Genomic DNA, 22,650 nt, shown 5'->3' with positions numbered 1-22,650 from the left:
GCTACGCTATGCTATAAAAATTAATGCATATCCCAATCCAAATATATCAATTCTTCATTGAATTAATTTCCCAAAGGCATTGTATCGATGAAACATTGACTAGGCATGATTAAGCATGCAAAGACAGCTTACAGCTTCTGTTCTGTATTTGGAATGTGTAATGCGATGTTTCCATATTGTTACCCAACCGAGTCAATATTAAAACTGTTTATTTCTATTCTGTCAACAGAAAATGATTATACTAAGTAAATTGCTTCCAGTGACTATAGGCTACATATAAAATTGAATTAGGGTATTAGTTCTGGAACGAGACAACACATTTTTACGCATCACAAATCAAATACTTTCGTGCAGCAGATCATGTGATCGATTTTTATAAAATGCTCCTCTTCAAAATGTATATATTTAAGATTTACACATCTTTAATAATTTCAATATCTAACATTTACGATATTTGAAAATCGTTAAGTTGCAGTGTTGCAAACTCACGCTTTCAGACTCTCACGCTCGCAAGAAATCTTACAGCAAACCTATTTTATTCCATTATAAACCTAAAGTTATCTACATAAAATCGTCGGAGCAGTTTGCAAGCCATACAGACTATTTACATGATAATAAAACTGTTACATACATCTAAATGCATGTGCAGACTTGTCTCGGACTGATCTTACTATTGTCAGCTGACCAAACTTGGCAACCCTTAAGTTGCATTAATTAATGTTTGTAATATTAAAATATGCTCAGCGTAACTAAAATGCACGTACAGAATCTGAAAGAGACCACTCATCGATATATTGATTTTAAACTTCTGAAACGATGAATCACGAAGTTATATGTACCAGCATCAGGGTATCGTAAATAAATGGATTATATGTGTTAATAAATTTGAGATCGTTCTGAAGAATTTCGGCGTTTGGCATCACTCAGCAGTCACAACACTGTATCCAGTCGCTTTAAGTGGTCAGTACTCATTACGGGCATGTTCTTGTTTTTTTCCTTGAGTACCGACAACGTTTCTTGCGTTCGGGCACTGAATGACAAAAGGAGTATTCCTTATATCTATAGAAACGATAATTTAATATTAACTATATTTTATATGCACATATTTTTTAAATAGGAAGGACTTTCCATAGTTCATCTCTGCCGTATTTCTCTGCAACGTTATTTACGACCGAGACCCAACGAGCTGTAGCTCTCTCTGATGCATACAGTAGGGGGCGCTGGAAGACGCGACGGTCGGGAAGAGGCGGAGCTCCGCGGCGGCGCCTCAGCTGACGGCCGGAAGCGGATCCGCCCGCCGCAAACTGAAGGTGCTGGTAGTTCAGCCTAGTCAGTCACAGGCTGCTTTCGAGCCGCGTCTCCGGGATGGGCGCTGCGCCGGGTACGACGCTTTTGCTCTGGCTCTGCCTCTTCGCGCTGCTTCTCGAGGTGTCGCACAAATGGGTGAGTTTAAGCTTTTTTTCCCTCACAGTTTAACGGCCGGTCGAGCCGGTTTGTTTGTAGGGCGAATGACGCCGGGGTCCGGGGCTGTGTTTTCAAACGACAGTGTGGTCGGTAAAAGGCCCTGGTGGGTCGGGGGTAAGCAGCCGGCAAAGTGCCGCCGGTGCTATACTCGGTAGTCGGGGCTCGGGAGGGAGCGCACCGGCCTCTCAGCGGGGCCGGAAAGCCCAGCCACCGGCCCGGAGAGGGGGGAGTGTTAAAAGTTACCTCGGCTTATGAGGGGTAACATGAGTCACTTGAATCGCGCCTGACTGGTAGCGGTGATTCAGCCGCTGGTGGCCCTGCCAGTGCACGTCCGCCGACCCCCGCCACCCCGGCGAGTGCAGCCTGCCGGCGGAGCATCTTCACGCCTTTGGTACGGTTCACGGGCTCGGCCGCTTCACAGAGGCCGGTTAAACGTTTGTTTTTTTTTTTTGAGGGGGGGGGGGGGGGGGTCAACTTTTCGCAGCTCTTTGCTTTGACACTTTTAAAGAGTCCTGTTTCAGAGAAATGGTGTCCGACGCTTCATTAATTCACCTAATCCTGATCTTAATACTGACCCTGATTCTAACTGCTACCATTTTCCCCCCAGTCTTCGGCTGTTTGGATTAAAACGCATACGGTTATTTGTGTGGATAATGTTAATGACTTATCTTTCTGACAAATATAAAAAAATATATAATAATCTCCGAAACCTCATTAGCCTGTATCCCCTGCAGTATAAGGGGCACCACTTGTGCACGTCAGAGCCAGCATTACGTGGAGTAACTTCATACACTGGTTAGCTACATAAATGGCAACAATTGCAACATCTTGTAAATTTCTGCATTCTACTTTTCTAGTTTCTGCTTAGTAATATTTTTGAGTTTTAGACTTTGAGTGTTTAAACTCAAAGTGCAGTGTGTCTTTAGACTATTTACTTCCTCTGTGTGTGGTTGGCAGAGGGGCATTGAATTCAGGGACCTTACAATCAAAGCTTTGTCAAAAAAGCATTAAGTGAATAACAACCATAATCTTTGTGCCCGTCCACCCTCATTTGCATTCTCGTTTGCAAGGCCGGTTGCCATGGACACTTGTGGGGAATGAAAACACACTCTGATTGCAAACAATGTTTTATTTGGTTATATTGGGGTTTTAAAGTTTTATTTACTCTTAAGTATGAGCTTTCAGTTTTGACTTTGCTGAAGCTATGTTTTTGTGCTGTGTTTAGCATGTATGACAAGCGTGCTTGGAAAACCATCATGTGACATCTGATCACATGATTCGCTGTACCATGCTTGGTTGTCTCTCTCTTTTTTTTTGTCTGAAATAAACAGGAACCTGTACCTCTCCCAATTGGGGTGACGGGTTCCCCATGTCCCTCACACCTCAGCCAGAGGGGTCCGGTTCCCTAATAGTCCCTTCTGATTCCACTGGCGGCATGGAAGTAACAGCAGGCATATCAGTTTTCCTCAGGGGACATCCTCTTGTTCTGCGCCCTGTGTTGTGTCCTGTCTGGATGCAACGGTATCACTTAAGCCTGTAGCACACTGAGCCGATTTTCAGCTCTCGATAAGCATTGGGCTGTCGATGAGTTGGTGACTGTCTGTTGCGCTGGTATGTGCAGCATGTTTGGACTCTGTTCCTGTTGGCACTGTTTTGGGCGATTTTGAGCTTGTCGAAGCTCTATGATTGGGCTGTTTTCAACCGCCACCTCTAGTTGTGCTGATGTGTTCCAGCACACATTCTCATAATCAACAGGAGAAGACAGGTGCAGATCATTTCTTTGGCCTTGTCAGGTTGTCGACGTGATTCTGTGACTGCCTGTCAGTCCGGTGTGTGTGGCAATATGGACACTCTGTCCTTATCGGACTCAGCATGTTGAATCAGCGCCAGAGCTGGTTGACGAAACAGAGCTCTGATTGGACCACTAGTCACTTCGGTGTGTCCCAGTCCAAATTTTCACAATCGATGGGAGCCGCTTGTTTCTTACCAATGGCTTGGTATGTACCCAGCTTTAGAGTGGGATTTCTGTGCTTCTCTCTAAGGCAAATGTTCACGGTTTCCTGTGTGTCCCTTAGCCAGTTTGTTCTTGCCATGGTTGTCCTGCACGCGATTGTGTGCTGGAGATGAAGTTCTGTCCCAAACGGACGGCACCCTCCTCCATTGGTTGCATGTGGATTGTTGATTGCTGAGCTCAGCAATCATCTCCTGATGTCAGCTGATGTGGTAGCCGTTCGTTTACCCTTACAGTCAGCAAGTCGATGAACTCTGAAGCATTTCGCTTTTGGCTTTTGATCGTGTGTTTTTTTTTTTTTATAGGAGATATGTTTGGCAAGCCATGAAAGGTACATTTTGTTGACTCTCTGAAGCAACTGAAAGAGGACGTGGTTAGGTCGGTTTTCCACCAACACATTGTACCACACAAGCATAGGTGTTCTTGCTCGTTGAGTAGGATGGAATTTTATTTGTGTAGCACATGTTATAGGAAGCAAGAGTCCCTGGTTGAACCGCACATTACAGCACAACAAAGCTGTCTAGTTACTGTGGTCATGGCTGCTCTTGCTATTTGGAGCATGGATCCACGTCCTTAAAGGTTTTGTGCTTGTCTAGAAAGTAATGATGCACCGATCGATCAGCCAGCGATCGAAATGGGCCGATTTTCAGCCTGATCGGTCTGATTGGTGATCAGCTGATCAGTCTCACGTAGAGGTGGGCCATACATCGATTTTATTAATTAATTCGAATTTACAGTTCAGGACGATGTGTTTTTATGAAAATCGATTTTATTACTTATTTTACACGCAAGCGCCAAAAGCGAAACTAATGTGGACTCGCTTATAACGGAATATCGTCCATAACAGATAAGGTCCGTTGGTCCCGGCCGTGCGCCTTTAAGAACATGCAGAAAAAGCATCGGATATAGCAGAATCGCATATATAACGAAATTCCGCTTATAACAGACAAACAATTTGGTCCCCAGGGCTGCTTTTAGCTGTAGTTTTGTTCGGCTATAACGGACATGCAGGCTCCGGCGAGAAGGTGCGTGGCGTGCTGGTGATATCCAGCGCAGATACGTAGTCGGGATTATTAATAGTCACGCATCTGCTCAGGTAAAGTTGGATTACTACATGTACAATATAATAATCTATACCACAAGTGTGTCTGCTGGGGTGTGGCATGAGTAAATGGTGTCCTGTAGTTCTGTTCTGGGCTTTCAGCAACTCTGGATATAACGGACTTTGGATATAACGGACTGTTTTGCCAGGTCCCTTGAAGTCCTTTATAACTGGATTTTACTGGTAATTGTATTTTGACCACATGGCCACCAAAAGCTGAAAGGGGAAGCAGGTGAAAGCGGGTCGTAGGGTTAGCAGGCAGATTCACTTTTGTCAGGTTGCTTTGTGCTGAAAGGGGATGTGAGGCCAGTATTCTGCATGCACTTTAACAAGCTGACAGCTTCTCGTCTTTTCAGGCATTTTCATAACGCTCCAGGAGGCTGTGAGCCTAGTAAGCAGAGCACATGGCTTTCGTGTGCAGTGGTCTTGTCTTATCGATGCACCGGCGTCCCGCAGATGGCCAGCCGCAGCCTTGGCGTTTTCGGTCCTGCCTTCGCTCCGCTTAGTCCAATCGGATTCATTTGTTGTTGCCTCTCCTTTGGCGCGTGGCCCAGCTGACACATGATTGCTCTTTTGTTCTTGGCCGCAGAACGCCTGACTCTTCGCTGGGGCCTTTCGCTTCCTCATGTGATCGTAAATATATCTGCGCTGGTGGAAGTTACTATGCGAAAGCATGTCACAGTTTTTAAAAATAACATTGTATTTGAGCCCTGTCTATGTTCATGCAACCTGGGCCTGTTTTCTAGATGGGGAAACCAAACCTAACCCCCCTTTTCCCTTCAGGTGTCTGCTCAGCATTGCGTGTGGTATGGCGAGTGCGGCATGTCTACCAAGGTCCCTGGGAAACGCTACAACTGTAACTACACTGGTCCCCCCATCCCTTTGCCCGAGGAGGGGCACGACCTGCTGGCGGTGAGTCGGCCCGGTTGGCGTGGGGTTTGCGTGGGGAAATGTGGGCTATCTTTCTGTTGTTTTTCCATGGAGACACATCTGTCCATGCAAGGATTATACTGAACAATAGTGGTTGGGACACTCCGCAAAAAGAACCCTTTTTAAGGGGAATGTTTGTGTGAATCAGTTGCTTGTAAGTCTTCAGAAAACAAATCGTGTGTGTGTTTGTCCATTTGTCCATACAGGAGCTGTGCCCAGGGTTGGACTATGGAACCGACAGCCTCTGCTGTGACGTCCAGCAGCTACAGACCCTGAAAGGGAGTCTTCAGCTTCCTCTTCAGTTCCTCTCAAGGTCAGTAGCGGTCTTAAACACCACCTTGTCGGCCATCACATGCTCGATACGTCTCTTAAAACGCAATACAGCCAGAAGCACTCTGAGCTGAGAATGCTTATAAATCTCAGGTGGTATGTTTATTTTTATATTCAATGCTACGACTGATATATAACCAGTCATGATAAGAGTAAATCTCCACATTACTTTTGTACCGGAATGGTTGCCTTTTTGAAGGTTTTGGGAACCTACAGGAAAGAATCTGTGTGTAAAACAGCTGCCTCTCTATTGGTCAGTGAAAAAACACCTCACAAACGGCCGCCAATCAGATTGAAGCATTGCTTCACTTGTAATATCACTCCACTAGTCATCGGTCATGCGGTGTTGCTGTGACGCATGCTTCCTCGAGATTGTGCATGCAGATGTGTTGCAGTCACCGCGGCGTCCGTGACGACACACCCCACCTCTCACTTTCTCCGCAGGTGTCCTGCCTGCTTCTACAACTTGGTAAACCTGTTCTGCGAGCTGACGTGCAGCCCGCGCCAGAGCCTCTTCCTGAATGCCACCAAGTTCTCTCCCGATGCTGAGCACAACAAGACCAATGTGGAGGAACTGCAGTACTACATCGGGCAGACGTTCGCCAACGGTGAGGAGGCCTTGTGGGGAGTTGGCCATACAGCTGCTGGGAATCTCAGTTCTTCTTTGTTCAGCTTCATTGTAGATGGTTGCGTGCGTGAATATCGTTGCACGTAGGACTCATATCCTGTAGCTGATATAGTGACGTCACCATTGGGCCTTTGTGCACTTCACCACGGCTCCTCCAAGGACAGGCTGACCGTGCTGTCTGATCCTGACTTTGGACAAAAGCATCTGGTAGTTGTGAAATGTAGCTTGACCTCACCTAGAATACCTTGTGTGGCTTCACTCTCGTCTCTCTTGGTATGACCGTAGTCTGTCATTGGCGAGTGCCGAAGAACAGGAGTGATTTTTGGTCTTTAGGGTTCTCCTCCAAGGACTGGTTAGAAAGGCCTAGGTATCCCTAGTCCCGTTTGAAAGTGGATGAAAGGGATTGTGGTGAAAGGGTATAAAATCCGGCGTTGCTGAATCCAGAACTCATGTTTGAATGGAAGTTGCTTGGCGACCGGCTTATGTCACAACAAAGAACATTTCACAGGAAGAATGCAGAAATGACAGTGGCTAAATTCATGGAAAACGGCACATGTTTTCCATCACTGTAAAATCTGATGGCGGGCATTTACAGTCTAGTCATTTATTTCTCATTTGGAAAATAATCTTAACTCATTGTTCGGGAAGCCTTTGCTTGTGCAACAGCGTGGTGTGTCAGGAAGTGAACACGTCACCCTGTTGCATAACAAGGCAGTTACGGTGAATCCAGACTGAGACTTCTGAGTTCGCTTTAGGTGAAGCTTTATGTGCAATTGTGACTATACAGCAATGGTGGCCAGTCTTATCCCGAAAGGGCTGCTGTGTGTGCGGGTTTTCGCTGCAACTCACTAATTAGATTACTAATTCGAGGACTGATTGACTGAAGAGTCCTCACACCTGGGTTTGAACAGCTGACCTAAAGGTTATCGCAAAAACCTGCATACACACCGGCCCTTTGTGGATAAGATTGGCCAGCCCTACTATAGAATGCTCATCTTCAGTTTAAAGATGTTTCAGTGTATGTCAAAGAAGGACTTGATTGAATAGCCTCTTTGCTGGCTGAATAGTATCAGATGCTGTCCAAACAGTGGTTAATGATTAATCTTTAAGGAACTACTCTAATATTTGATTTATAAGATTATGTACTGCCTAATGGTATTTGTGAGTAAGGCTCTTAAGCAATTGTTCTGTGTTGCAATGCAGATACATCTGACATGGTCTTTGGTATTCATTCCTGTATTTGCTTGTGTGGGTGAGAGTTTGGAGGTATCTCTTCAAGGCTAAGGTTTATGAGAGGTGGTGTTTTTCAGCGATGTTCAACGCCTGCATGGACGTTCAGGCCCCGTCGAGCAACGTCAAGGCCCTTTCGCTCCTCTGTGGGAAGGACGCAAAGGACTGCAATGCCACCAACTGGATAGAGTACATGTTCAGCATCAACAATGGCCAGGCTCCCTTCTCCATCACCCCCATCTTTACAGGTGAAATTTTCTGAATTTAGTGATCAGTGGTCTTTGACACACCACAGCACACAGTGCACAACAACGAAACGTGTCCTCTGCATTTAACCCATATGTGACGTCGTGACATAGCAGGGGGCAGCTAATTCAGCACTCGGGGAGCAGTGCTTGGGGGTGGTACCTTGCTCAGGGTACCTCAGTGGTGCCTTGCTGGTCGGGGAATTGAACTTGCAATCTTTCAATTACAAGTGCGCTTCCCTGGGTTTGAACAGAAATGGACGTCTCCGTACGTCAGGGCTGCGCTCAAACATTCTCTGCCCGCTAGGGTCCAGTCACTGGTAATCCCGGTTCTGATGATAAAGGGCAGATAACAGCTGCTGGAACGTGACCCAAGATACTTAAATTTTTCAGCTGTGTTACACTGATTAGTGGTTTCTGGGACCAGGCACCCACACTGGGCCATTGCTTGGTGGAAACTCATGGTCTGAAGATGTGTCCAGCTTGGCGGAATATAAATAGTCAACAGATTTGATTGATTTTTTGCCTCATGAAGTTCTGCTCAAGGTTACTGAAATTTTTGTTTGTTTTCCACCTACCCATCTTCTGCCTGTCCTGGTCAGGGTTGAGGCTGAGTGGGGGGGGGGGTGGGGGCTCATGGGTGAGAGGCACCCTGGACAGGATGTCAGTCTGTTTCTGATCCCATGAAACCAGCCACTGAATCAGAACCCTCTGCTGCCAGTTGTTGGTTCCGTTTTTGGAAAGTTCGAGGAAGTCGTAAATCTGATGGGGGGGGGGGGGGGGCAGGTTTTGTTCTGAAGATATGTCCGTGTAACTGCGTGACCTTCATTGTCGCAGATGTTCCGATGGCCGCCATGACGCCGATGACCAACGCGACACGTGGCTGCAACGAGTCCCTCCCGGACGGGTCGGAACCATGCTCGTGCCAAGACTGCAGTCTGGTGTGTGGGCCCATGCCCGTGCCGCCCCCCCTGCCCCCGCCCTGGACCATCCTGGGCATGGACGCCATGGCTGTCATCATGTGGATCTCCTACCTAGTCTTCCTGCTGGTCTTCATCGGTGGGGTCTTGGGCACCTGGTGCTACAGGTGAGGACGTTTGAAAATAATCCACGGTTGTTCTTCTGGTTGCCAGCGCTTTGGCAGAAGCGCACAGTGACTCTGTTCAGAAGTGGGCATGAGTGCCTCTGTCTGTCCTGCTCAGGAGGAGAGCCATCCTGTCAGAATATGGACCTATCCTGGACAGCAACAGCGCTCACTCCGTGAACAGAGACGGCGACTCGGGTGAGTGTCTCTGCTGCACTAGTGCATCGGCGACTCGTGACGTTAATCTTTCACTTGGCTTTTCACCCGACTGCTATAGTTGACTTGTTTTCTGTTGCCAGCAATGCTCCACTGGATTTAAATTTTCATAAACCTCAGTTTTAATGGCTCTGTAATAAACTTTGAGGATAATTCCCCCTTATCTGCGTGTCCAGAATCACAAGTTAAACGGGTGATTGGTTTTTTTAACAGGCAGCGTTTCTTTTGCTGAAACTTGGGTTTCCTGCCCTCGCTTGAGTGCACCATTAAGCAGAAGTTTTCACTACTCGATATTCCGTGGCACCTGCCTCTATTATCACGCCATCTGTGTCATCCATAGTGTGTGTTTGTTGACTAGATGTGTGTGTGTGGCTCATACTCGCGTCTCTCTGCTTTATGAAAGGGCCACAAATGACAATCAGATGTTTGCACCTATTGAAACAAACATCTGAGTATATAGTGTGTTTTTTTTTTGAGGTGTCAAGCCTTTGTGGTGATGTTTTAGTGAAACGTTTTTGTATGGTTTCCTAACACCACTGGTTTTTATAAAAAAACAAAAAAAAAAAACAAAAGCACACTTCAGCCAAATGTGCTCTTAAGCAGTATATTGTTGTTTCTAAAATTAAGTTACACAATTCAGTTTTCAGTTTCGGTCAGTTTTTTTAAACCGCTTTCGCCGTAAAAGCTGGTGAGCTGTGAAATACTGCCCCCTGCAGGCGCGGTCACCTGCTGCGAGACGCTGGGCGAGGCCTTTGAGGAAGCGCTGCGGCGCCTCTTCTCGGCCTGGGGGTCGCTGTGCGTGCGCCAGCCGCTGGCCGTGATCCTGGCCAGCCTGGTCATTGTGGCGGCGTGCTCGGGGGGCCTGGCCTACATGCGCGTCACTACCGATCCGGTGGAGCTGTGGTCGGCGCCGGGCAGCCAGGCCCGCCAGGAGAAGGACTACTTCGACAGCCATTTCGGGCCCTTCTTCCGCACGGAGCAGCTAATCATCACCACCACCCTGCACTCGGCTTCCACCTTCTCCCCATACTTTGGCGGTCCTGACGTGCCGTTTGGTGCCCCACTGGACAAGGGGGTGCTGCATCAGGTATGCGGCCAGTGGGACCCAAGCCTGCATTCTGTGCCTCCTGAGTACTGGAGGTCCACCGACAGGTTTTTCAGTGGCCTTCATGGTAATTAAAGAGAATTCATTACTTTAGTTAAATACCATTAATAAAATAAGGAAACGTATTTAACATTTATTTGTTTAGGAAGCGGTTTATGTGGAATATGGTTTTCGTTTAGTTATGTTTACGAAAATGTTTTCTTTTAGTTTCGTTTGCGTGTTTGTGTGTGTGTGATGTTTCATGTGGTTGATTCCCTGAGTGACTGGTTGGCCTTCTCCCATTTTCCCCAGCTGTGTTTGAATGACACTCCCAGTTCCCTCCCACCGTCACGTCCTTCAGCTTAACCTCCCTGTGCCGCAGGTGCTGGACTTCCAGACGGACATCGAGAACCTGGAGGCCAGCTACGGGAACGGGACTGTGCGCCTGAAGGACATCTGCCTGGCCCCGCTGGCCCCCTACAACGACAACTGCACCATCCTCAGCGTGCTCAACTACTTCCAGAACAGCCACGAGGTGCTCGACCACCAGATAGGAGACGAGTTCTTCACGTACGCGGACTACCACAGCCACTTCCTGTACTGCGTCAGGTGAGCCACGCCCCCTTTCTCCGACAGGCACTCTTACCGCCTGCCGCACTGTAAACTTACCCAATCTCACCCGCTGCCGCCGTAGCGCCCCAGCCTCGCTGAACGACACGGGGCTCCTCCACGACCCCTGCCTCGGCACCTTCGGCGGCCCCATCTTCCCCTGGCTTGTTCTCGGTGGCTACGACGGTGAGTTTCACGCCACGCGTTACATTTCCAATATTTTTCTTGATTAGAGCGTGTCTCCGAGTCTCAACTCATGGGCTACACAAGGGTGTAATCAGGCATCTTGTGTCTCAGCCCCTAGTTTCACATTTTATAAATGAAAATCATCCTTAATAACGTCTAGATGCACTACTGAACTTCGTCCAGTGTTTTTCTGCATTTATTGACACGGAATACAGTTTTGTACTGGCGGAGATGGCTGTGTACTTGCATGCTTTGTTGGATAACCTCGTTTCTTTGGTGACTCGCTAAATCTAATTTCCGGTCGCAGCTGCCAACTACAACAATGCCACGGCCCTGGTGATCACGTTCCCAGTGAACAACTACCACAACGACACGGAGAGGCTGAACAAGGCGCTGGCCTGGGAGGCCGAGTGAGTCCGCCGCTGCCGCTGCCGCGATTCGGGGCGTGCGCACGGTCACGCCACACCCCAGCAGAGTAGCTGTTGGATAGGCGTCGGGTAACTAAGCAGTCTGTGGTCATCTGTGCCGGACACCCACAGGATTCATGGTGTTCATGTGTTTCTTTTAATGACAGCAGTCAATATAACAACTGAACTAAACATCAGAACTTTTCTTTTTATGACAATTATCCACAAAGTGTGCAGCTTTTGTCACTGCAGTGTATCTTTCTGGGCTTCTGGAAAAACATCTCTAGAGCCTCTTGATATGGGAAGTGAGAAACGTCTCGCCCATTTATTGAGATCCGCATGCAGACTGCTAGATGGTCTTCTTGCAGCCTATTGCGGATGTTTGTCTTGACCTGCAAATACATTAACTGTTAGGCTTTAAACGTGATCGCTGAGAGCTTAAAATAGTGATAGTTTAAAGCAGAAAATCCGATTGCGAGAAGTATTTATTACCCTGTTCATGGTTGAGAAGTCCCTCTCACAGTTTACACTGCTGACACGCACTCAGACACGAGCACAGGGACTGCACAGAACTTTTATAAAGAGGAAAGAGAACGCGAATCCAAAATCAGAATATCTGGCTGAATATCCCTTTCTGTGCTGGTGGATTGAAGCGGCATATTTTCCGACGCGCGCTCTCCGTCCGCTGCTGGGAGAGTGCTCACCTGTGTGTGCGCGCACGTGTCTGTGCGCACGCATCGGGGCGGAACTCCGCCACGCGCGATACAGAGAGCAGAGGAGAATTGTAAACACGCGACCGTGTAGAGACAAAAATGACAAGCTGTTGTGTAAATAAGATAAATAACATAAGGCTGTTTAGTCTGTTTAATAAACATGTTCTATAGGAAAGGTAACCTTTAATGACTAATGATGCGATCTGGCGCTATATAGAAAATAACATTAATTTGACTTTCAAGAGGGGGGTGGGAGGTGCCGTTGGGGGGGCATGGTGCCCCCCTAATATAATGGTAGGGGAAACACTGGAATTGTGGGTCAGCTCGGCCTTCGAGAGCCGTTGGCACCGCACAGTATATGCGATCTGTATCTGTGGTGTTAACTTCCTCGTGTGTGGTGGAGTGGAGGACGTATCGCCCGCCTTCTACGTTTTGCTTTCCTGCCAATGACAGTGTAAATGCAATCCCCCCCCCCCCCCCCCCCACTCAGATTCATCCGGTTCGTGAAGAACTACAGCAACCCGAACCTGACCATTGCCTTCAGCGCGGAGCGCAGCATTGAGGACGAGATCGACCGCGAGAGCAGCAGCGACATCTTCACCATCGGCATCAGCTACGCCATCATGTTTGTCTACATCTCCCTGGCGCTGGGCCACATCCAGAGCTTCCGACGCCTGCTGGTTGGTCCACCCCCTAACCTCCCCCCCCCCCCAAAATACTTCCTGCCCCCCCATCCCTGCCAGCCTAGTTTTAGTGGAGTCCTTTGTTTGGTTTCCTTCCTTTCTTTTCAAACCAACATTTGTCACTCTTCTGATTGTGCGTTTTGTGCCATTTTGACTTTCCGGAACGTGTCCAACCCGTCTTTCCTCCGCGCAGGTGGACTCGAAGATCTCGCTGGGCATCGCCGGGATCCTCATCGTACTCGGCTCGGTGGCCTGCTCGCTGGGCATCTTCAGCTATGCCGGCGTGCCCCTAACCCTCATCGTCATCGAGGTCATCCCCTTCCTGGTCCTGGCAGTGGGCGTGGACAACATCTTCATCATTGTGCAGACGTACCAGGTGCCCCTCTGTTCCTGCCCCCCACATACACACAGACACACACACTAATTTCCCGTTAGTGTCGCAGTGCACTTTGACATGTCATGGTCACATGACCACATCTTCTCATGTCATTTTCTGTTGCTGCACATTTGAAGTTTCCACCTCAGCAATTAGCTGCAGGTTGTGTCTGTCTCTGGATGTTTTTATAATGATTTTATATTGGCTCTCTGGTATTTATCCTCTTGAAGCTGGCCCCCTCCAAAATGATCTCGAGCAGACACGAGTGAAAGGTTTGCAAATAAGGCCATGTAAACCCAGTGCCCCCCCGTGTCGTCCCTGATCGGATAGCGAGGGCTGACAGTCCAGGCCGGATTAGATTACTGTGTTTGCCTATGGAGTGTGACCCCTCTCCCTGCCCTTTCAGAGGGACGAGCGGATGCCCCAGGAGGAACTTCACCAGCAGATCGGCCGCATCCTGGGTGACGTGGCGCCCAGCATGTTCCTCTCCTCCCTCTCGGAGACTGTGGCCTTCTTCCTGGGTACGGCTCCTTTTCCCTGCGTCTTCCCGTTCACTCATGTAGCGGAACGTGCTAAAGATGCTAACAGTGGTTTTGTTTGTGTGTGTGTGAGAGAATTGGCGTCGTCTTGCATCTCAGCATGCAGTTGCGCAGAGCAGGGGTGAGCGATCTGATGATTTTTATATCATGGTCGAGCTTGAAGACGTCCATGATGTGCTTTTCATGCAGCTCGTGGAGGTCGTGATATTTTGTATCCTCTCATAAAACTTCAGTTGCCAGTAATAACGGGCGACACTACCCAATCCGTACCATACTTCCTCACCACCTGTGTCTGGCATGCTGATCGCTCACATTGAATTGCTTTTCGAATGTGTCACACATGAGACACCTTGTCATAGACATGTGATGTAACTTAGCCAACCAGCACAGCTGTCTACTAGGAAGTCATTCTTTTGATTTGTGAACGTAGCCTGACTAACCACCCTGCCTGATGTGTACTTTACACATCTACGCCACATTTCCTGGCCCCGTCCGATCCATTTCTCCTTCTATTTTATAGAAATCATATTCACTTATCTTTTGAAGTGTTCATTTTGGTCCTTTTTGGATCTGCGCTATTACCTAAGTATCCCATATCTGAAATATTAGTTTTTATCCATCAGTTAAAATTGCTGCTATCCAGCGACATGGCATTTTGGTCACTTATAGTTTTGGTTCCCTCTGAACTATAGGGACACATACAGTCACTCTCCGTGACTGAGGTACCCATCGAGACCCATAAACACGCACTCAGACACGAGCACAGGGACCGCGCAGAACTTTTATAAAGAGGAAAGAGAACGCGAATCCAAAATCAGAATATCTGGCTGAATATCCCTTTCTGTGCTGGTGGAGATTGCTTACGTGCAGCCTGTAAAATGAAATGAAACTAAACGAAAATGTCATGAAACTAAGTGGTGCAAATCCAGCACCATCGCAAGATATGCGGTGAAGTGTAACGCTATGCATGCGCAGGCATGCGAGGTGCTAATGTGCATTTGCGCTTAGATATTTTATAAATCCATCAACTTTGGGCCACGGTCGGCACTTCTGGAGGTAAAACGATAAATCTGACCTTAAAAGGAAGCATCTTGTCTGTTAAAGGAACCTGCGTTAATATTGAAAAATGGAGTTTTTGGTTGGTGGTGGTGCTGTGACACACGGGCCTGCTGTCGGACCTTTCTGCAGGTGCTCTGTCCACCATGCCGGCCGTGCGCACCTTCTCCCTCTTTGCCGGCTTGGCCGTTTTCATCGACTTCCTGCTGCAGATCAGCTGCTTCGTGAGCCTGCTGGGCCTGGATATCCGAAGGCAAGAGGTCAGTCCCTGAGGGAGGGGGGGTTGTCAGCTGACCAGGGTGGGGGCAGTCCGAGGCGGACCACTCCGAGCCATATTTATGATGTGTAGGTGCCTTTTGTGCGTTGCGGTAATTGCGGAGTATAGTACCGCCGCTGTCGAATTCACCTGGGCTTGTTTGCTCTGTCATGGTTCTATCCAAAACAGAGCAACCGCCTGGACATCATGTGCTGCATAAAGCTGCCTGAGGGCCAGGAGGGGAAGACCGACGGCTTCCTTTTCAGGTTCTTCAAGAAGATCTATGCGCCCTTCATTCTGAAGGACTGGGTGCGGCCCATCGTGGTGAGTATCCTGCACATGGCCGGCTCGCACCGAGAGCTAGTCTCTGCGCAGAAGAGGATGGTCTCTCATCAGTTTGGGATCTTCCAGTTCCATGATGAAATGACCCTTTGTTGATGAGCTTTCAGTAAATTACTCATAATCCCCTTCTGCCCTCGCAGGTATCAGTGTTTGTGGGCATGCTGTCCTTCAGCATTGCTGTGATAAATAAGGTAGACATCGGCCTGGACCAGAAGCTCTCCATGCCTGATGTGAGTAACGGTCGGCCTGATGTAGCTAACGTAGAGTCAGCTTGTAGGTGTTACCGAGTTGTCTGCGCCATTAGGGGCTAGGCTTCTGTTTTAATTCTGCTGAGATCCAAACGTGGTTATGTGATCCAGAAATGAGTAGGTTTACGGGAGGAGGTGGTCATAAGGTTGACGTGTTGGTTCGACGAGCGCGGTGTTTTTGGTGTACCTCATATTTAGCTTTTCTCTACCGCGCGTCGGCGGACGTTGTCATGTAGGACTCCTACATGCTGCACTACTTCACCAACCTGAGCGCATACCTCCACACCGGCGCGCCCGTCTACTTCGTGGTGGAGGACGGCCATGACTACCGGACGCTGGAAGGGCAAAATGCCATTTGTGGGGGCGTGGGCTGCAACAACGACTCTCTCATCCAGCAGCTCTACACGGCCTCTCAGATGAGCAACTAGTGAGTCCTCAAACCGACCAGCATGCCAGTACCTACGTCGTGCCGCCTGATCAGTGTGTCTGTAGTTGTAGTAAAACCTTGCTCCCCCCCACCCCATAAAGCACGAGAATCGGCTTCCCGTCCTCGTCCTGGCTGGATGACTACTTCGACTGGGTGAAGCCGGAATCCACATGTTGTAGGATCTACAACACGTCCGGCGCCTTCTGCAACGCCTCCGGTGAGCTCTCGTCCGGTTGGGCTGTACGGACCACCGTCTCCCGTTGACTTTACTCCCGATGTTAGCTGGAGCTAAACAGCCCCGATGTAGCTTCCTTGTCGTTTACCTTGCGTCATGTCGAACTGTAAAATTATCGCTGAAACGCACTTTGGATGCCTACGAACAAGCCTCTGATTTAAGTTATCCCTGGATCATGCACAAATGGGAATTTGCAAAATGTTTCAGTAGGATTAGTGCTTAAGGTCAACATGTAGAGCCTAGTTTGTAGTGTCAGGATCAAGGTTTTAAGATGTATGTGGAGCTCTGCTATGGCCGGGTCTTACAGTTGAGTAACAAATGTGTGTGATCATGTAATTGTATGGTAGTAGGAGGGAGTCATCATCCCATTTTGTCCTGTGTCACATGGTCATCGATCTCCTCACACTGTACCCCAGTGGTGGACAAGTCCTGCGTTCACTGCCGCTCCCCAACACAAGGGAGGACCAGGCCCACCGAGGGCGAGTTCATGAAGTTCCTGCCCATGTTCCTGTCTGACAATCCCAACCCCAAATGCGGCAAAGGGTGAGAGTCTCCAGCTTTAAGCCGAACAGCCACTGCTGTGTCTTTATGAAAAAATAAATATCAGATACGTAGTAGTTTTGTTGTCAGGCTGAAATAAGGATTTTATTGAAGTTCAGTGTCCTATAGCTCATTGTAAAGTTCGAATATCACTGGCTAAAATGCGTGTGCAGTACAGTTGAGCCTCAGCCTGTTTATTGGAGTGTTTGCTGGCTTCACTGGAGCTCCTCACCAAGGTATCTCCTGCCTCCCTGCCACCAGAGGGCATGCGGCCTACAGCGCTGCGGTGGCCCTGACGCACAACGGCACCGACGTGGGCGCGTCCTACTTCATGACCTACCACACCATCCTGCAGACCTCGCAGGACTTCATCGACGCCATGAAGATGGCGCGTATCCTGGCCGACAACATCACCCGCACCATGGCCCCGCAGGGCAAGAACTACAGCGTCTTTCCTTACAGGTACGTTGCCCCTCCCCCTGCGCCCCATTGGCCAGCTCCACCGCTGACTGACCAATAAGAGGGATTTGGCCTACTAATTTAGCTAAGTATATTCCGGGGCCTGTGAAATCACAGCCTCGTTAAAAGACGCGGTATTTAAAGTTGTACTTTGTGGTGCCAGCCTTGGGTTTTCATGTGAATGTCTGAAATGACCGAATAGCATTCTGTGCAATACTGGAACATTTTTCTAGGAATTAATGGCTAGTATTGAGCACTTCTGCCCGCGCTGCTTTTTCTGGGCTAAAGGTGTGCCAGAGGGACTCCAGTGAGCGGCCTTCAGCGTGAAGGTGGTGGCCCCTCCCTGGTATTGATGAAATGAAGCGTTCAAGGTCCAGCGTCAGATTAGACAAGGCTGTCTGTGCTGTGACTGTGGGGCTGGGTTTGTCGTGGAGTCTGAGACGCAGTGGACTCCCCAGTTCTGTGTTTGTTGGAAAACCACTGTAAACACATCTAAGTATGCAAAACATTGTTTGAATTGGTACCTAAGAGTGTGATGACCCACTAACACACAATGGGAAAAACCCATGATGCAATGGGGCTGAGCGTCTTTGTGTGAATCGGTTTGTGGGGACAGCATTGCAGAGCCGTAACCATGGTGACCCTTCCCTGCAGCGTGTTCTACGTGTTCTACGAGCAGTACCTCACCATCGCCGCGGACACGGCCTTCAACTTGGGGGTGTCCCTGGCGGCCATCTTCGTGGTGACCACCGTGCTGCTGGGCTTCGAGCTCTGGTCTGCCGTCATGGTCTGCATCACCATCGCCATGATCCTCGTCAACATGTTCGGGGTCATGTGGCTCTGGAGCATCAGCCTGAATGCCGTGTCGCTCGTCAACCTGGTCATGGTGAGCGAGCCGGAGTTTGGTCTGCATTACCGGGTCACTGTATTCTGTAATCTTTTTTTCTCGTTTTCTCCTCGTTTTCTCTTACTTTTTCTGTCTTTTCCCGTTATTTTCTCTTTCATTCTTACGTTTTTTATTTTTATTTTATTTTATTTAACCTTTATTTAACCAGGAAGGTCCCATTGAGTTACAATAACTCTTCTTCCAGGGAGTCCTGGCCAAGAATGGCGGCTAGTTTACAAGCACACAATAGACATACTACCAGATTCACTAAAGGCAACGAAACATAACTACAAAACACAAGTCTCTCAAAAATACTAAGACAATGAACATACAACCACAAACAATAAAGCAATAACAAAAAAAAAAAGTTTTTCTGTCTTTTTTACTGCACTTTCAGTTGCATATGACTTTATTTTTCTCGCATTACCACTAGGTTTCCTGAAGTTCTTGCAGCTGGGGTCTGTCCCAATGTCGACCCGTTTCATGTGAAGCCCTTTTATTGGTTGGAGAGGGTTTGTCAGTGGTACTCATCTGTGTGTGTGCGTGTGTGTGCGTGTTCAGACCTGCGGCATCTCCGTGGAGTTCTGCAGCCACATCGTGCGTGCCTTCTCCATCGGCACCGGCAGCACGCGGGTCGACCGGGCCGAACAGGCGCTGGCTAACATGGGGAGCTCCGTAAGTACGCCACCGCTAGTGGAGTCCGGTCAGGTGGTCCCAGGGTAACCACTTACATCAAGGACGTACCTGATGAACACCTATGGCGCGAATTACATCAGCCTTCAAGCTAAACGCCACCTGCTGTCTGTTTGGGGGGGATGAAGTCACATATAGAGCATAATACTTATTATTTGCGGATTTAATGAAATCACTATGAGGAATCTATCAGTAATCGGCGTAAATTCCCACTCCGCTCTTCTGCAGGTGTTCAGCGGAATCACTCTGACCAAGTTCGGCGGCATCCTTATCCTGGCCCTCTCCAAGTCCCAGATATTCCAGGTCTTCTATTTCCGCATGTACCTGGCTATCGTGCTTCTGGGGGCGGCCCACGGCCTCATCTTCCTGCCCGTGCTGCTGAGTTACGCAGGTGGGGGCTCCTCACGCCAGCCGCTCCCGTCTGCCTGCCTCCACAGCGAACTCCTCGCACTGGAATGTGCTTTTTATTAACAGCAATTATTTGCGCTACTTAGTGGATTGTTTACCTCTCCGATGTACCTGGAACCTTATTAGACCTGACAGCTGAATGGTCCTTCCCTCACCCTCATGTCACGCGATATATGAACCTTAAAAAAAAAAGGGAGAATTTTCTTGTTCTGCGGGTTTGATTTGATGTTCTTCTTGCCCCACCGTGGCTTTGACGGTGAGCTTCTCGTGCTCCTTTAAAGCTAATACCACTTTTCTCTCACTACTCTGCAGGTCCCTCTGTAAATAAAGCCAAACTGGCTGCTTCTCGAAAACGCTACGTGGGAACGGAGAGGGAGCGGCTGCTGAACCTCTAAGGCCTTCTCAAGATAGGGGTGGGTCTGCTTTTCGGCGATGGCGTGGGCCAGCTTCGGATCTCGTCCTCCGATCGCACACGGATGCTTGCCCCACCCAGAAAAACTTCAGGCTGACTTCATCTCTAACTCAGGAACTCTCAAAACCACACACACCACCTGGCACGTAATATTATTTTTCGTTTTCATCCATCGGCAACACTACACAAGCACCGTGCCGCACGGAACCACACCCTGGACACGAGGGGGTGGGGGGCGGGGGTTTCACTGCATGGAGTCAAGTGTCGACGAGGGACATTGATGTCTTCCTCTCTAGCAGCGGTATAGGGACCCAGTAGCCGCTGCTGTGCCGGATCGTCCTTTCCAGACACTGAATCAGACGCGCATCCAGACAGATTTGCTTTTTAATGGATCTGTATGTGCAACTGTATAAAGGCTAAACATTTTTTTCACAAAGTGAGACGATGAGTTTAACTAACTTTGTACATGACAAATTGTAAAATGGCTTGGGTGTTCAGAAGGGCTTTGCAGAGATTTTTGTTCCAGAAGTTGCCAGTTGGAAAATCTCACGATGTTTCCTTGTCAGACACGAAACCACGGGACGACGCGGTCGCTACAAGCGGTTTGACGATCTACAAGGGAACTTAAAAGGTTTTTGTTTTTGTAAAACAACTTGTCACAGGCTCCTTTCCCTGACTGCCGATGCTCATTTTAATGAGGACCTCGATGCCGGGGGGGGGGGGGTTTGGAGGTGCTGGTAAACGCCTACTGCAGTCGCCCCCTGCTGGCTTGGCGGTCCAGGGGGGTGAAGGCCCTCCAGCCATTGGGGAGTTTCTGCAGTACAGCGCTACACGCGGTTGCCGGAAGTGTCCCCCCCCCCCCCCCGTGTCCTCCGTAGCTCCGTTTTTGCCGGTGCACAGGCCATGAAATTGGGCAGCGCACAACTCGAAAAATTTTCCTGTTTTTTTTAATGTTGTTTCTGTCACGATTTCACCAATGAAGTGTTCCAGGCAGAAAGCTATTCCAGGCGCTCTCTGTGCTACATGGCAGTGATTTCTTGAATAAACTAATCGTACTAATCCGATGCTCAGTTGTTTTGCTTGTCGGCTTGTCTCTGTATGTGCAGAAAAGCCAAAGTAGCCCCCCCTACCCACCCACCCGCATAAAGAACATGCTTCATCTGTGTCCCCCTATGGTCAAATTATGTCAAGAAGATCTGCTGTAGCCCAGATCTCCTGAAGCCCAGATCTCCTGACCTTTTTTTCCCTTCAGTAGCAATCGGAGAACTGAAACTTCCAAACACGCTGGAATTATCGGCGTTCTGACGTCCGCGCTTCCAGCTGCGTTATGCCAGGTCATGACTAATGTGCTGCGGTTTGCTGCATGTAGAACTAAAATTCCACATTTCATCTTTTTACGAATTTAGGCATTACATTTACGCAGTCAGATCGGAGTTATCTGTTTGAATGACCCTCAGCCTCTGTGCTGTTGTACAATGTCAGTGTTTATAGGCAAAATAAGAAGTGACTGTCAAAGTTGTGGTTTTCTGAAGTTCTGATGAACTTACTCTACTTTTATATCACAGTATATTTTTGAAACTTAATGATGAATAATGGCTTTTTGTGTGTCGTCCAGTAGATTTAGTTTTAAGAGAGCTTGAATTCATATTGGCTGTGTGGTAGCTCTCTGCTTGCTATATGCTAGGGAGGCTGTGTGTGTGAGTGAGAGAGAGAGAGAGTGAGTGCCCTGTGATTGGTAGGCAGCCTGTCCCGGGTCATTTCCTGCCTTGTGCATGTAGCTTCCATGATAGGCTCTGGGCCCCTGGTACCCTGCCCAGGATGAGCAGGTATGGGAGATGGGCCGCTGGCAGGGAGAATGCCGGCATTTACGGGTGAAGCAGGAGTGTCGTTTTGTAGGTGCCTTCTCTTTTCCACCCTGCTTCCCTGTGCCTGAAGACTTAATGTCACAAAGGAAGGGCAAAGTCTTCCCTGGGGCATCCCGTCATTGTGAAGAATCCTGTGCCTTCAGGTAGGGTTATGACACTAACCAGGATGAGTCATTGCCCTTTTCACAAAATATCAATTTGAAGGATTGTTGTTGTTGTTGCTAAAACTTACGTCCCTGCTGCAGCTAATCATTTAGTATCTAGAAGGTTAATTTCTGAACATGAGGAATCTCCACAGGACATTTGGAGGTGCCTTTATTTTTTGCAAAGCAATTTTTGTATGCATTAACCTCTTGAGAGCTTGCAGGAAGTGCAGGATGCTCTGTCAGTATCCTAGCAAACTGACAGTTGACATCTTACTGGCAAAGTAAATAAATAATATGTAATTTTTAAGTGTCAAACTGTCTGCAATGATTGCAAGTATTGGTATGTTGCCTTTTAGAAATAAACTACTTCTATACAAAGTTGAATCTTTTGCGCCCTCTTGTGTCATGAGTGGTCAACATCAACTAAAAGGGAAGTTCAGGCAGCATCGCTGGAGATGTTGAAGGTGACAAAGGCAGTTTTACACTACCAGCCTGTGTATTCTAACTGGTGACCACCTGATCAGACCTAACCAATTAAGCCACATACCATGTAGAGAACCTAAATCATGGAGGTGCTGTTGACTGTTAATTAGGGTTCCAAACAGTGTTCTTGGGACGATAAGCAGCCATAGGATCCAGTTTGCCTTTTAGTGACCTCTGAGATGCCCTAGTCAAGGCTGTCCGAGGCAAATCAGCTTGAGTAAACATGTTGTTGAGCCAGTGATGCCTAGTGGGTGTAATCCAAGCTTTTAACTGTTGGATAAGTTAATATGCCCCCAGAGGGCTGCAGCTGTGTTGAGTATAAACACCCCGCCCCCCTTTGTTTTGGGGGTGGCAGTT

The 22,650-nt window shown here is 48.4% G+C and overlaps 1 protein-coding gene across 1 annotated transcript; it reads left to right on the top strand.

Annotated features, from left to right (window-relative positions):
* Positions 1-1,265: 1,265 nt before the first annotated feature.
* npc1 (Niemann-Pick disease, type C1) lies at positions 1,266-22,194 on the top strand. Its single transcript, XM_023815649.2, has 25 exons — positions 1,266-1,443; positions 5,361-5,489; positions 5,714-5,820; positions 6,282-6,445; positions 7,776-7,943; positions 8,778-9,027; positions 9,143-9,222; positions 9,957-10,327; positions 10,707-10,933; positions 11,019-11,119; positions 11,427-11,529; positions 12,730-12,919; positions 13,116-13,298; positions 13,705-13,819; positions 15,026-15,153; positions 15,339-15,473; positions 15,632-15,721; positions 15,976-16,166; positions 16,268-16,383; positions 16,818-16,944; positions 17,203-17,403; positions 18,055-18,286; positions 18,848-18,961; positions 19,208-19,370; positions 19,700-22,194. Exons 1-25 carry the CDS (start codon positions 1,366-1,368, stop codon positions 19,780-19,782), a joined length of 3,846 nt encoding a protein of 1,281 aa, XP_023671417.1. The 5' UTR covers positions 1,266-1,365; the 3' UTR covers positions 19,783-22,194.
* The last annotated feature ends 456 nt before the right edge of the window (positions 22,195-22,650 follow it).

The sequence above is a fragment of the Paramormyrops kingsleyae genome, chromosome 4 (genome assembly GCF_048594095.1).
Source record: "Paramormyrops kingsleyae isolate MSU_618 chromosome 4, PKINGS_0.4, whole genome shotgun sequence".
Classification (NCBI taxonomy): Eukaryota; Metazoa; Chordata; class Actinopteri; order Osteoglossiformes; family Mormyridae; genus Paramormyrops; species Paramormyrops kingsleyae.
The sequence above is the reverse complement of the archived record's forward strand: the minus strand, read 5'-3'. Positions and strand labels throughout refer to the sequence as shown.